We start from the raw sequence: 14736 nt of genomic DNA, 5'->3' as shown, positions 1-14736 counted from the left end.
TCAAGTACCATATATATTTAAATACATACAAACATACACTATGGCACTTTTTGTGAGTGAACTGGTAAATTTTACAGTTATGCTGATTGAAGTGCAACACATTTTATTGCGAGTGTTTCCATAATTATCGTTAAGCTAAGTTATATATTAACTAATTTATTACTAAGCGTTGCAATTTTCCAAGCAAACTAACTCTCTATAAAAAGCTAAAACACAGGATAGGAAAAAGGGGAAAAAATCACATCTGCTATTTGTTTTTTACTATTGTCGTTCCATAATTTAGCAATCAGCCGACTTATCTAGTTATCGAAAATATTGAAAACGCTCATAAGGTATATATAGTAGAATATAAAATGTGAAAAAGTGTGTAATGCATGTGTGTGGGTATTATGAATGCACAATAAACTTTTCATAGGAGAACAGTATGTATGTGTATTTATTTGCATATTTACACACACACACACACATACCAATTCCAAAAACAAAATTTTGCCAACCATAATATAATCAATTTTCGCATATCTAAACACACCCACACAAACTGTTGTACACCTTTTTTCATATACAACACATATACACCAATACACCTGCAGAAGTAAATATTAAATTATTTATTATATGTATTGCTTGTGTGTACGCAGATATGCCGATTTTTTCTCCACATTTGCACCCACTTGCATTAAAGCCGTTGGAACTGATAACGGGCCATGGACACAAGCGAGGTTATCAAGGGTGTGGTGGAAATTTCTTAACGCTCCGATAAAAGCCATGTTAACATAATGTACAATATGTAGTCATTACGGCACACTCAGACGAATTTGATCTCATTGATCTAACGGTGGTGGCGACGGCAAAAACACGAAAAACTAGAACGTTCAAACGCGCGCAAATAACTCGCAGTACAATAAGAAAGCAAAAAATATATAAATTTACCTAAAAAATACTTTATTTCAAAAAATACTATATACGCAAAAAATTTTGTGAAAGGATAAGCGGTGTGCGCGAGGTTTTAGGTTTCAATTAGAAAAACGTACAGGCTTCACAATATTCAAAATGAAATTGCTAACAATTTTTGTGTTCGTGCTGCTGACAGGCATTGATGCAGGTGAGCGCAAAAAGGATGTTGGAAGAAATACAATAATATAAAAAAAAAATTATATTATAAAAGAAGTGTTTTTTTTTTAATTTTAATTTTAGCAAAGAAATATACATATTTAATTAATTATAATTAATATTGAGAAATTTCTTTCAAACGAGTAATAAATAAAAAAATAATTATGTGAATAAAAACAATAAACGTATAAGTAAATATGCAATGAAGTAATTGAATAAATGCCGATTTGCGCTATATAGAAAGTATATAAAAATGATAAAAATAAAAGTTATACTAATATTTTTTATCTTCTTTAAAAGCAAATGAAGTAAAATATCAATAATTCGCTTAAAATTTAGTACAACAAAAAATGCGAAAATAATAAATTATTCATGAAATAAAAAAATTCAAAAAAAAATTTGAATAAATGCAAAGAATTTTTAAAGTAAAAATTAAATAAAAGAAAAAAGTATTATAGCAGAATGAAGTAAGAAGTAAACAAAATAAAAAATAATATAATAAAAATATGAAGGAAAATATTTTTAACAAATTTAAATTATTTTAGAAATACACCAAATTTTTTAAAATTAAATAAAAACTTAAAACAATAATTAAATAAATACAAATTAAATTTTAAAAACTAACTATATTAAACTAAACTAAACTATATTAAAATTGAAATAATATTCAGTAAAATGAAAAACAAATAATATATGACCAAATAATTTATTATTATATATACCTATATATATTATTATATTAAATTAAACTCCACAAAATAAAAAGAAAATGAAATAAAATGCCTTTATTATATAAGATATATTGAAATACTACAAATTCCTATAATTTTAATGCAAACAGTTTCAGAAATTAAACTTAAGCTTAAAATCTAAAAAAACATAATTTAAATTTAATACTTAGAACATAATTAAAAATTATAAAACTAAAAACAAAGCAAAAATCTAATACATAATTGAGCCACCTAATATTATATAATATAATCATAAATAAGAAACCTTTTTTTCCCCCCTTACAATCATAAAAATAATAAATTTTATGTTTCTTAAATTATAATTAATTTTATAATAGTAAATATTAAATATCTTATATGAAAACGTTTCAACCTTATATTTTGTAAAGTTATTAGATTTTAATTATAATAAAAGAAAAAAATTTAATACAGATTTAATTAAATAATTTTAATAAATTACTACTAAATTTTTAATAAATACTAATAAGATATTAAGCAAATTTTAAAGTATTATTTTTGTTTTAAACTTTGAAATTCAAATATTTTTAAATAAAGTAACCTTAACAATTAAAATTAAAAAAATTAATAACCACTAAATCTATATTCTACATATATATTGAAATCAGTAAAAAAATTCAAAAACAATAACCTTGAAAACCTAACTAAATAATTAGTTTAAAAAATGTAACTACATTTTTAATAAAATTTTTTGTACTTTTATATAATTAAATCAGTAAGTATATTTTCTCTGCACTTAGTATTTTTGCACGCACGATTTAAAAATAAATGGCAATAAGAATAAAATAATTTTATATTATTTTATTAAATATTGCAGTAACAATTTTGTATATGTAGCTAGTTATAATTGCAATTTAATCTAAAAGATATTGCGCGATATTTTGCTGTATGGCTTTTCCATATAAAGCCATATTATGTGTGCAAAAAAAAATTAAAGCAAAAATTTATCTATAAATAAATCTGCTACAATATTCGATCGATAATATGACGTCAATCAAATTTGATGAGTTACTCACTTTCATAATAAGGAGTATCATGGAAAATTATTTAGTGTAAAAGAAACACGCCTTTTCTTTGCTTTTTGTTTGAAGAAAAAACACAAAATTGTAAAAAAAAGTAGTTTTTATCGCAAATTAAAAAAAAAATTTATTTTGATAACATAAACTCACTTCTCGCGTTGGATGTCATTAAAAGAATGTTGTCCAAAAAGATATGCTGATCTTGCCAAACTGCGAAAATATCTTACTTTAGGCACACCTGCTTCCTCAGAGAGAATAACAATACACTCTTCGTACATATACATTTACATATGTATATAACGAACTAACATATATTATGTATATTTTTCTATATATGTATATATAATATCTAAAATCATAATAATTATCGTATTTTCCAAATTGATTTGACATATGATGCGCATGTTGCTCATATCAGCCGAAGTCACATTCAAATATTATATCTTATATTTGCCCACATACCTACCTACAAGTATGTATATACCCTACAAAGAATTAAACCAGTTAGATATGCCACTATCGGGTTCATACAATGAGACTCGTACACAAGTTTATTCATGTTTTGCTGATGAAACATGCTTATCAGACTCATCTGGGTGCATGGTTCTCAGGAAACTCCAAAACTGATGAGCTGGCAAGAGAGCGCATTCGTGTCTCGATTAGATTGGATTGAGAATTAGTTGAGTCTCCGCTGTCCTCTTGCGCGTTAGCATTGGACTTCTGAACTATCTCCTGTAGGACTGTGAAATCCTTTCTCCTCCATTTTCCAGCTTTTGCTAGACTGAGGTTGAAAGATCTGGACGGTCGTAACTTCGGCAAACCAGGTAAAATAGCCGGAATCGATATCAGCCGCCTCAACAATTTTGTGGCTAGCTCAAAACACTTTGTCAATTTTGAGAATTTTTTCGATCAATACTTAGGAGTATTTAGTTAGCGCAATGGACCAGCGTTCTGTCCAAGTGGGATCCGTTTTTGCATCGACCTTATAACCTAACCTAACCAAAATTTTAAAACACAATTATTAAGTATCTTTTTTCTTTGAATAAATACAACAGTCTCAACAGAAGTCTTGGAGGGTACTGGCAATAGTACTGATACTACTGGAGAGCCAACGACAACAATTGTGACAGCTATTTCTGATTCTAGTGATACGACTACTACTGCTTCTAGTGAGCCAATTACTGTTACTAGGGAACCAACCGCACTTACTACAGATGAAACCACATCGGTAACTTCTAGTGAGACAACTACCTCTGCTTCTAGTGAACCAACTACTGTTACTGGTGAACCAACCGCACTTACTACAGATGAAACCACATCGGTAACTTCTAGTGAGACAACTACCTCTGCTTCTAGTGAAACAACTACTGTTACTGGGGAACCTACCACTGTCACTCCTGACGAAACAACCTCGGTTGCTCCAAGCGAAAACCCGACTACTGTCCCTAGTGAAACTACAACGGTTGCCGCGAGCGAAACCACGCCAAACACTAGTGAAACATCGACGAACGCAACAACAAATAGCTCTGGCGAAACCACACTTGCTACCGAGGAAACAACAGATAGTACGTCTGGCTCAACTGAAACTCCCGATACCACTCCCGTGGAGAATAATAGTACAAATTCACCCGCTACAGAAGCGCCGCCAGGTGAGTATCTCTACAAATATTTTCTAATTTAATTCGGAATCTTTAATCATTTAAAAAGAATTTATGGAATCGGGCTTAAAAATATATATTTTGAAAACTTTCTTAACCTGAACCGGACGAAGTTATTCTTTGCATACCATAAATATCGTCTTAGGGCCGTTTTCTCAATGTTAGCAATCATCTGTCAGTTAAGTTCTGGTTAACTCAATGAAGGCTCCTTCTTTCGGTTCATTGAAAAAACTGCTCCTAATTACTAAACTATCGTCTATACTATTCTAAAATTCAATTATTTTCTTCCAGCTAATAAGCTTCAATGTTATGCGTGTGAGGGGGACGATTGTGATGAAAAGACTGTGATTAACTGTCCCAATGACGGTAGAGCTTATGATGTTGAGGACATAAACAAAAGTTTATCGGAGAATGCTGCGGAAATTCTTCTTCAAAATTATCGCTCAGTTTCGCGATTGGAACTCGCCGATGTGAAAGGTTTTGCTTGCTACAGGGTGCAAATTCCAGGTAACGGAGATCGCATTATTTGAATTTTATTTTAAATTTTAATAACTCTAAAATAAACGGTTTCACATCATCTTTTTCTTCTTCTACTTTAGTTAATGATGACAGCACATTGAAACTTGGCTGTATTGCCATACCTTATGGCCAAAGCGCATGCGAGGCTGTGCGGAACGAACTGAACATAACGGCAACAGATAATAGTGACGAGTGTGTGGCGTGTCAAACAGACTTATGTAACGGTAGTGCAATAACAAAATTATCTGCGTTGGCACTTTTGTGCGTATTGTTGGCAAAGTTTTTATTTTAAGTGATAAATAAAATAAATACTTTCTACTTATTTATGTATTTAATTTAATTTTATATGTATGTATGTTATACTTGTATGTATATTAGTACATATGTGTGTAGATATATTTGTAAGTTTTATAAATGAAAAAAACAACAGCGCTAAAGTAAATAACCACGAATTATTAATGTATTAGTGACAAATATGATGCTTTTGTAAATGATAGTATTTATTATATTGTATATATACCTATAATAAAATGAAACTAAATTGAAAATTACCAATTTCATGCTAGAGTTTTGTATTTTTTGCTGAAAAAGCTTCGAGAACTTTCAAAGCTTGCGAAGTTTTGAGAGAATATACATACAAACTAACACGGCAATAGTAAAGCAGTAGTAGCTATCAAGCAAAGCGATAGATCCTTACTACAATTTATCAACTGACCAAAACTGGTAGTAATGTATGACCTCCTTTTACCATATAATCAGAGTCCAATCTAGCTCCGCTACTTTATTAAGCACAGCCGTAGTAGTCTTAAAAGTCCAGATAGACCCTGTGGACTATCCACATTTCTACTTTGGAGCACATGTTGTTTAATAGACGCCTTTTTGCTGTGAACCTTTAAACAATCGTCGGCACGAAAGGTCGAAAGAAAGTATACATCACAATGCCAGTGATGACAAACCAAGTTGCCAATAAGCACCACCACTTTTACGCACTCTTTGTGCATTGAAGTTGAAAAATCAAATCTAAATTCAGCAGAGCAAGCTGTAATTTTATTTTTCAATTCATTTACAAAACTAAAAAACTTTGAATACCAGCTCCTCGAACGCCATTGCTCATTTTTGGAAGCTGGTAAACTTAAAGTTTCCTAGAATACGTGTCCCCATATAATACCGGAATCTGATACATAATGAAACTTTTGGGTCGTTCACTAAGTAATTTCATTTTTTTAGTGCAATTCAAACACGATTTTTAATTGTGTAAAACGTTTTATGAAATTATATATTAACCATTTTGATCCAATAATATCTTTCGCACAAGAGATTGATTCCACGCGCATAAAAATTTCATCCTTGCAGGCAAAGAACTGGTTCAAATGGTTTTTGACATCCTGATATGAGATGAAGGTTGAACAACGACTTTATTTTTTCCACATCGGCTTCAAGAGTCCTTCCAGGACGTGGTACATCCTCAAGATCGAAATAGCCGGAACAAAATATTGCAAACCAATTTTGGCATTGGCGTTCAGTCAACACCTCTTCTCCGTCTTGAACTGCATTTTTTCCCTTTTGATATTATAACAGTAAAATATGCCGTAGATGCTATTTTCGATCTTCCATCTTCGATAGGGCACAAAACAAAAACTGATCCAAAAAATTTAGGAAAATTTTGACAAACAAGCCTCACTATATCAGTTGTTCATATATATAACGGTTAAACGGTTAAGTGGTTAAGTGTGAAGTTCGCTGCGAAAATAATGAATAAGCCAATAGTTTTAAGTTTGCGTCGGTTCATAGACGGGTTTTATATGCTCAAGCTTTAGACTGCGGCAGTTGAGCTTTCGAGCAATAATCTTTTCTACGTTCACTCACAGCTTTAAGCTGACAGTGTTTTTAAATCTAATTTCTTCGGCTGTTAAATATGAAGTTATTTGGTGCATATAATGGAATAAACTTTAACATATATACCTATTGTTCTGTATATAATATGTGCAGGAATATAAACCTATGCGTCCTTTTAACAATATTTGATATATATTGCAGAATACATAAACTAAAAAAATATTTTTTATTAACATTTAATTTAAAAATCTTCATAACTCATTATCCACTATAATCACGCAACACATAATAAAATTTTATGCACACAGCACACCCAGTGCTATGTATAACAGTATATACTTAATTTGTACATACAAGTATAACACAGTACAGTGTTGGTAAGAAAAACTGCGCCCAAGTGCAAATATACATATTAAAAAAAATAGTAGTAATTTAAACTGAAATTTACAACCCACTTTCATTGGCAATCGTTTTCCACAAGTATACCATGAAATATCTAATGATAACACAACAGATATGTGATAAGATTGCGCCAACATACTGAATATTGAAATTTAACTGAACGGTGCAGAGATCAGTAGCCGTTTAGCGGTATAAGTGAACAGAAGTGGCCGAAAATAAAGTGATAATTAAAATAAGTGTTAGAAGTTAATTCTCCTCTTAGCAATCAAAGTAGTGATAGCATAATTTAATATAGTGATCAGGAAAAATTAAATACAAACAAAACAGTGTCTTCAATATGATGTGGTACAACAATAAGTCGTATATAACTATTTTTGCCGTTTCACTGCTGCTTGCCTACGTCGCTGCACAAGGTGTTAATAGATAATGTACAGTAGTGCCTGGTTAAACTAATTACAAAATTAAACAACTGCAATTAACTGATTTAAGGCAACGATTCGTGGAATTGCAGTTATATTTCGTCTATACTCATTTAATGTAAAATGAGAATGCTTTTGTAGACTTTACATCAATTTCAATTTTCAAGGCAATTTAATTAAGCAGGGGCTACTGTAGTTACTAAATATTAATATAAAAATATGTAAAAATAGTAAAAGTGAAGGAAAAATAAAAAAAATTCCAAACTATTTCTCTTTAATTAGATCTTACTTGCATTAGTTGCTACGATGCGGATAACTGCTTGAAAAATCTAGAGGCCACTGATATAAAAACCTGCGAGGCGAAAACTTGCTACACACAAATTAACGGTATGTAACGTCATATAAAAATACATACATTTTCATGAAAGTAAATAGTCTAACGTTTTTATTTACATATAAACGTAAGTGTTTATAATGCAAAAAACGCATTTGATTTTAGTGATCCCACTTGATAACCAAGTAAAAAAACTCTGATAGCAATTAATATTATATTGTGTTGGTTGACGTGTTGGTGTTTATTGAACAGCAATTGGCTTCTCTGACTAAATGAACACGAAAATAGTCTAATAAATATATATAAATTATATGAAAATATATAGTTTGCGATAAAACTTATCGAAGCACATGTAAGTGTACAGTCAAGTCTGCGTAAAATATTCACTGTTTGCAGAAAACACTTTGAAATTACTGTTTGACGAGTATTCTCGTCTTAAACTGACAACTATATAATGTGGTCTATATTTTTGAAAACATAAACTTGTTTAATTATTTGAAAATAACGTATAAACTAACTTAACTTAACTTGTGGCGTAACTTAACTTAACTAACTTGTGGCTTAACTCAAATTATAACTTAACTTAACTTAAATTGTGACTTCACTTAACTTGTAACTTAAGTTATTTTGGATATGGCAGTACTTCCGATTGGGTCACCCTGTTTTTTTTTGCGGAACTTTGTTATTTTTAAGTAAAAATTCAAAAAAAAAAATAGAAATTATAACGAAAACGTACTATAAGTAAACAAAAATAAATTCAAATTAAATTGACATGATCCGTTTTTTCATAAAATATTTAAAAAAAAAAATTATTTTCCATCCAAAAAACTTTTAAATATATATTATTGTTTGTTTTTCAAACAAATAACCCTGGCTGATCCAAAGCTGGAGATAAAAAAAAAACACGAAAAATATACTTTTTGCCAGATTGAAGTTGTGTCAGTTTAATTATTATTGTTTTAGTATTAAAAACAAAAAATAATAATTTTTTTTCAAATATTTTTAAATTTGGCTACAAAAGACACATGGAGCCATTTCTCCAATGGCCTAAAGAACCTCTCTGTACATTTTGAAGCAAAATGGAAGTACAGACAGACAGATACACCACGCCCACCATTGTTATATTTTTCCTTAAACCCTGCTTTCTAGCTTAAAAAAGGTAACTGATTTTAAAAAGCACTGTTTTTACTATTTTGCAAAATGCAAAAACTTTATTGCACATTTGATTTAATAAAACTAATAAATCAAATCATTATCAGAAATTAGTAGAGTTTTTAATTAAACTAAAAATGTTTGCAAAAAAAATCTAGGTTCCATAATATTTGCGTTCACTCTTTCAGGTCTATATTTTTAAATATACACCACATTTTACAATACATCAATATATCAATGTCACTTTAGTGTCTTTTATGGGCTATCAGACAATCCCTATAAGCGCATAATTGTGAAATTACACATACTATACTATTCATACAGTTGCCTGCCAATAATGATAGATTAGCTTTGTTTATGTATTTATAAAAAATGGCTGGTGAATTTCACTTATCAAACAAAGGAATAAAATGCCTTAGCAATATATCAAATAACTTAGTTTGGTATTAATAAAAGATCCAAAGTATCAAAATATAGATTATTGAAACAAAATTCTAAAGTATGTCACAAAATTAAGTTAAATAGGTCATGGTGCTAACCATAGGGGCAGCTTTGGATAAAAATAATATATACATATGTATAAAGCGGGCAATGAAATATATACATACTATGCATACATATCTACATAATTGCGTGCTTGCAATGAATCACTCTCCAATTTAGTTTTGTTATCTCCCATGGACTATTGATTTATTGCATGCCAATTGTGATCGCCGTAGCCTCAATAACTGTTTGCTCTTTATCGTGGTTAGCAGCGGCACTAAGCACCTGCGACTATCTATAATGCAAAAAGTTGTATAGTGATTACATATGAATATCAATATTTATATTAAGACAAGAAACCAAATGAAATATTGGACTAACTCGCTGGGGTATTTTTGCTGAAATAAATAAAAACGATTAGCAATTGATGCACATACTACCTGCCAATTAAGACTAATTCATACAATTTTGGCTAGCAGCAGAAGTGTTGATCTCGCTTTAAATACCCTAAAAAAGGTAAACTAAGTGTGCAACCCTGTAAAATATATATATATATAAATGATTTGTGTGACGAGCTGAGTCGACTGCCTGTACTAGTCTTTAGTTTTTATTTTGTCGGAACCGCCAATATCAGACCACTGTAGCATATGGCTGTCATACGAACTGAACGATCAAAATCAAATTCTTGTATGAATAACTTTTTTATTTGACAAGATATCTTCACAAAATTCGGCATATATTATTGCTGAAGGCAGTTATGCAACCTTCGATCGGTTCAGATCGAACCACTATAGCACATAGCTGTCACACAAACTGAACGCCAAAAATCAAGTTCTTATGTGGAAAGCTTTTTCATTTCACAAGATATCTTTAGAAAATTTGACGTGGGTTATTTCCCAGCTAACGCTATCGGAGCATATTGTTCAGATTAGACCACTATAGCATATAGCTACCATTCAAAGTGGCCTTAGGCCGGTTATGTTTTAATTATACATATAGTTGCTATAAAAAATGCACCTATTTACGATACTATAGCTTCAGTGCAGCGGAAGTTAGCTTTTTTCTTATTTTAGTTTTTTTTTAATATAACCGCAACTATACAAAATCTGCAGTCTTAGTTAAAAAATGTTTGTATTTCTTCCCCAAATACTCCTAATTACTGCCGCGTACGAAATTTGAGCGCATTAAGTGTGAATGAACACCAGCATGAATAAATTTGTTCCAGCTTCGGCCCTTTTAGAGCGATTTGCAATTAAAGCAATATTTAAATTTTCTTAAACAGAGGCACTACTAAAATTTAAGCTTATTTACTTAGTTAAATTTTTTAAATTGTCAAACTCTTATTAGGAATTTTTAAATTATTAAATCCACAATATTTTTTATTCCAAATAAAACATAAAATAATTATTTCAAAGATGCAATTATGTAAATGTCTCAAAAAATGGAAAATCGCATGATATATCTTGTGTAATAACAGCTCTGCAATTTATCAATGTTGCTGACTTATCGTTAAAAATAACCTATCACCATATGCAGTTCTCATATTGTTTCATTTTATTACTGCCAAAAAATATTTTTCTTAAGCGATTGTATAAAATAAAATTTGAAGTTATGTTACACACCAATGTCATATTTATTTTATTAACATCAAATAAATTGCATGAAAACCAACAAAAGTAACTGAGCAGTGCTGTTGCTGCTGCCAGCGCACATACAACTGCACTTCGTGAGCAAGTAACTACGCAGCAAATGCGCTGGTATATTTTTATATAAATTATTAAAATATTATTATATTTAACAAATAACTTACCTACATTGCGTTTAAAGTGTGACGAAGCGCAATATTTTGTCGTAAAACCTATAACATTTATATTAAAAAAAATCGCACTTTCACAAACTTGAGAATGCACTACGACTCGCAGCGGCCACTTTTTCACAACACAAAATAAACCGTTTATTTGCCCTGCCGGCGCACATTTTTCACTTATTGTCTATAGCAAACACATAAAACTAACGCAATGTTAACAAAAATTAATTGAAATAAACTTTTTTAATTGAAAATTCACAAATCTCACTAAAAGCTTCTTACAATGCAAATCACTTTAGCATAAGACGAAACGGAAACTGACAGCAAGCAGTGGAAATAGCGGTCTAATTTGGCTATGCACAGAGTTGCATAAGGAATGCAATACTTTTTTTTAATTTTGTGAATTTATTAAATTAAAAGTGCAGGTTTTATTTTATTTTTAGCCTTTTGTAATTAATATTAATTAATTATTTATAATCATAAAATATATAGCTGCATTAATATACAAGATTGGTTATCATTATTTTATTATTCTTAGCATCCGCAAAAAATTCCTCTATTAAGCAGCCAGTGCAAGCCAAAATGTGTATAACAACAGTGCATGTTAAACACAACCAACAAAGAACAGAAAACATACATATATCAGATATTGTATAATATACGTTCTCTGCAAAGAATTTCAATGGTTACATTCTTATATCCTTTTCATTCATCATTTTTTATGCAATAAATATTGTACAATCATAGATTAATAAAAAATTATTAATAAAAAAATATGTAAAATTATAAATTAAAATATATTAGTGAAAATGCCTTATAAGCAAATGAATACAAATTGAAGGTTTAGCTTTGAGAGCGCTGAGCCAGCCAGCACTGTTTACCTGGCTACTCAAACTGTTTATAATTCGTATACACAACGCTGCTACTTTACTATGGAATAACAATGTAAATGGAACGGAAGTATTTGAAAGTATTTTTTTTTTCAAAGTTATGTAACTATAACTTTTATTATAATAAACGTTATAGACGATTGCGTTAAATGTGCAAGTTATTCGTAAATTAAAATTACCAAGGCAATTCAATATATTGAATCGATAATAGCAATAAATTGATTCCAAAATTTCGCAGAGTATAGGTTTGAATTGATTGTATAGCACCGTCATTGTCAAATTATGCACTTGTATGTATGTGTATACATGGTATGCATAGTATATATATGTATATTTAAAGGTTTGTAAACATTTCTTACAAACAGCTGATATTGCAAATTCGTTGTAACCGTTTCTGTGTGTGGCATTATGAAAAGCCAATAAAAATATAAACATTCAAACTCAAAATTCTAATATGAGTACCATACACTCTCTTCACAGCTAATCTCACCATTTCGCGTGGTTGTTTGGAAGATGGCAAAGAGACTGAGTGCCAAGCACCAAGCTGCGTTAGTTGTAGCGGTACAGACAAATGTAATAATCTGAATGTATGTAAGTCCTGCAGTTCGGATGATGACCCAAAATGTGCACAAACCGATGCATCTACGGCGAATAACGCTATTTGTGACAAAGCTGACAGCAAATGCATGATTAGCGTGTTGGAAAAGAAGACCGAACGTGGCTGTGTGACAGATGAAATCGAAAAGACATGCACCGATGAAAAGACATGTCAAATGTGTACCGGTGGCGCTTGTAATCTGGGCATATTCCCGCAGGAACGCCGAACATGCTTTCAATGCAATGACACAATTGCAGCTTGTGCAGATGCACAAGCAAGTGGCGCCGCATTGCCGTGCACACAGTACGTGGAGAACGATACCTGTTACATGTATGGCAGCGATGAAACACATCTGACACGTGGCTGTACATCGGATGTGGGTGAGCAAAATAAATGTGCAACAAACGATGAAAAGTGTAAAACTTGTAATTCAAATGCGTGCAATAGCTTGGGTTACAAAACTGAGCAATTGTTGGAGTGCATACAATGCTCTGACAAAGATGGTTGTGCTTGGGGACACGAGGCCAGCACGGCTAAGAGTTGTGAGCAAAAAATCTTATACTCAGCCGAAGGTAAATGCTACACGCGTACCGATGGGAGTGGTACAGTAACGCGCGGCTGTTTCTACGATCTTGATGATGCCGACCAGAGAGCGTGTGAAACTGGCACAAATTGTACTACTTGCACAAATGCGAATGGTTGTAATAATGTTGATACACAAAATTTCACTTGTATTCGTTGCCGAAGTGATGAAAACGACAGTTGTCGCCATAAACCGAAAGAAATTGGCGGCCAAAATTGCAGAAGTCTAGTGCAGTCAAATGCGGACATGAAATGCTTTACTGGCGTTTGGAGTAAGTAATTTATTATTAGAAATATTTATAACCTGTACATAGTAAGTAAATATATATAGTTTGCCACGAAGTTTGTAACACCCAACCGGCAACAACGGAGACCGTAAAAATATCGTATATATATAAATCACCGTGATGGGCTGAGACAATTTAGCCATGTCCATTTGTTCATTTATCTTTAAATACAAAAACTAATTCCTTCAGTTATTAAGATATCGATGTTAAATTTTGCACACGTCCCTCTTTCACCAAGAAGTTGCTCATTTGTCGGAGTCGCATATAGCTACACCATACAAACTGAACGATCAAATTTAAGTCTTTGTATGGAAAACTTTTTTATTTGATGACATATGTTCATTTTTGGAATTCAGCATGGATAGTTGTTCAAGGCAACGATACAATCTCCGAACTATTTTTTCAGATCGCATCAATACAGCGTTTTTTCTAAACTAAGTTCCGCACACTCATATTGTATACATATTATATGTAGCTCTGAACCTTATTAATAATTATATTTATGTAAACAAATGATGATTTATTTATATTTATAGGAACTAATTTGCTTATACGTGGTTGCCTGATCGATTTGGAAGATCGTGATCAATTTATTTGCAATGATCCGTACAACGATAACTGCGTAGTTTGTGACTCTTCTAATTGCAATAATAAGACAAATGGCGCTGCGTATTTCTTCTTAACAAATGGCTTACTGTCAGCTGTGCTCTTCACGTTGTGGCGTATGAAATAAAATATACACTAACAAAATATGCTACTACAAATATTTAAATATACTTTTATATATATTGTACATATATGTGCTCCTATGAATTTGAAATATAGTAATTTACAAATCAAACTATTGACATATATTCATTACATGCATTACGTTACAGTATGCACTAT

At 31.1% G+C, this 14736-nt stretch overlaps 2 protein-coding genes across 2 annotated transcripts; both read left to right on the top strand.

Moving 5' to 3' along the window:
* Positions 1 to 783: 783 nt before the first annotated feature.
* LOC106615591 (integumentary mucin A.1) lies at positions 784 to 5618 on the top strand. Its single transcript, XM_014231870.3, has 4 exons — positions 784 to 1105; positions 3937 to 4530; positions 4831 to 5046; positions 5139 to 5618. The coding sequence occupies exons 1-4, from the start codon at positions 1054 to 1056 to the stop codon at positions 5348 to 5350; spliced, it is 1074 nt and encodes a 357-aa protein (XP_014087345.2). The 5' UTR covers positions 784 to 1053; the 3' UTR covers positions 5351 to 5618.
* A 1843-nt stretch (positions 5619 to 7461) lies between these two features.
* On the top strand, positions 7462 to 14689 carry LOC106615587 (uncharacterized). The gene is made up of 4 exons (XM_014231865.3): positions 7462 to 7709; positions 7998 to 8102; positions 12862 to 13833; positions 14385 to 14689. Exons 1-4 carry the CDS (start codon positions 7634 to 7636, stop codon positions 14579 to 14581), a joined length of 1350 nt encoding a protein of 449 aa, XP_014087340.2. The 5' UTR covers positions 7462 to 7633; the 3' UTR covers positions 14582 to 14689.
* The last annotated feature ends 47 nt before the right edge of the window (positions 14690 to 14736 follow it).

This window comes from Bactrocera oleae, chromosome 3, assembly GCF_042242935.1.
Source record: "Bactrocera oleae isolate idBacOlea1 chromosome 3, idBacOlea1, whole genome shotgun sequence".
NCBI lineage: Eukaryota > Metazoa > Arthropoda > Insecta > Diptera > Tephritidae > Bactrocera > Bactrocera oleae.
The sequence above is the reverse complement of the archived record's forward strand: the minus strand, read 5'-3'. Positions and strand labels throughout refer to the sequence as shown.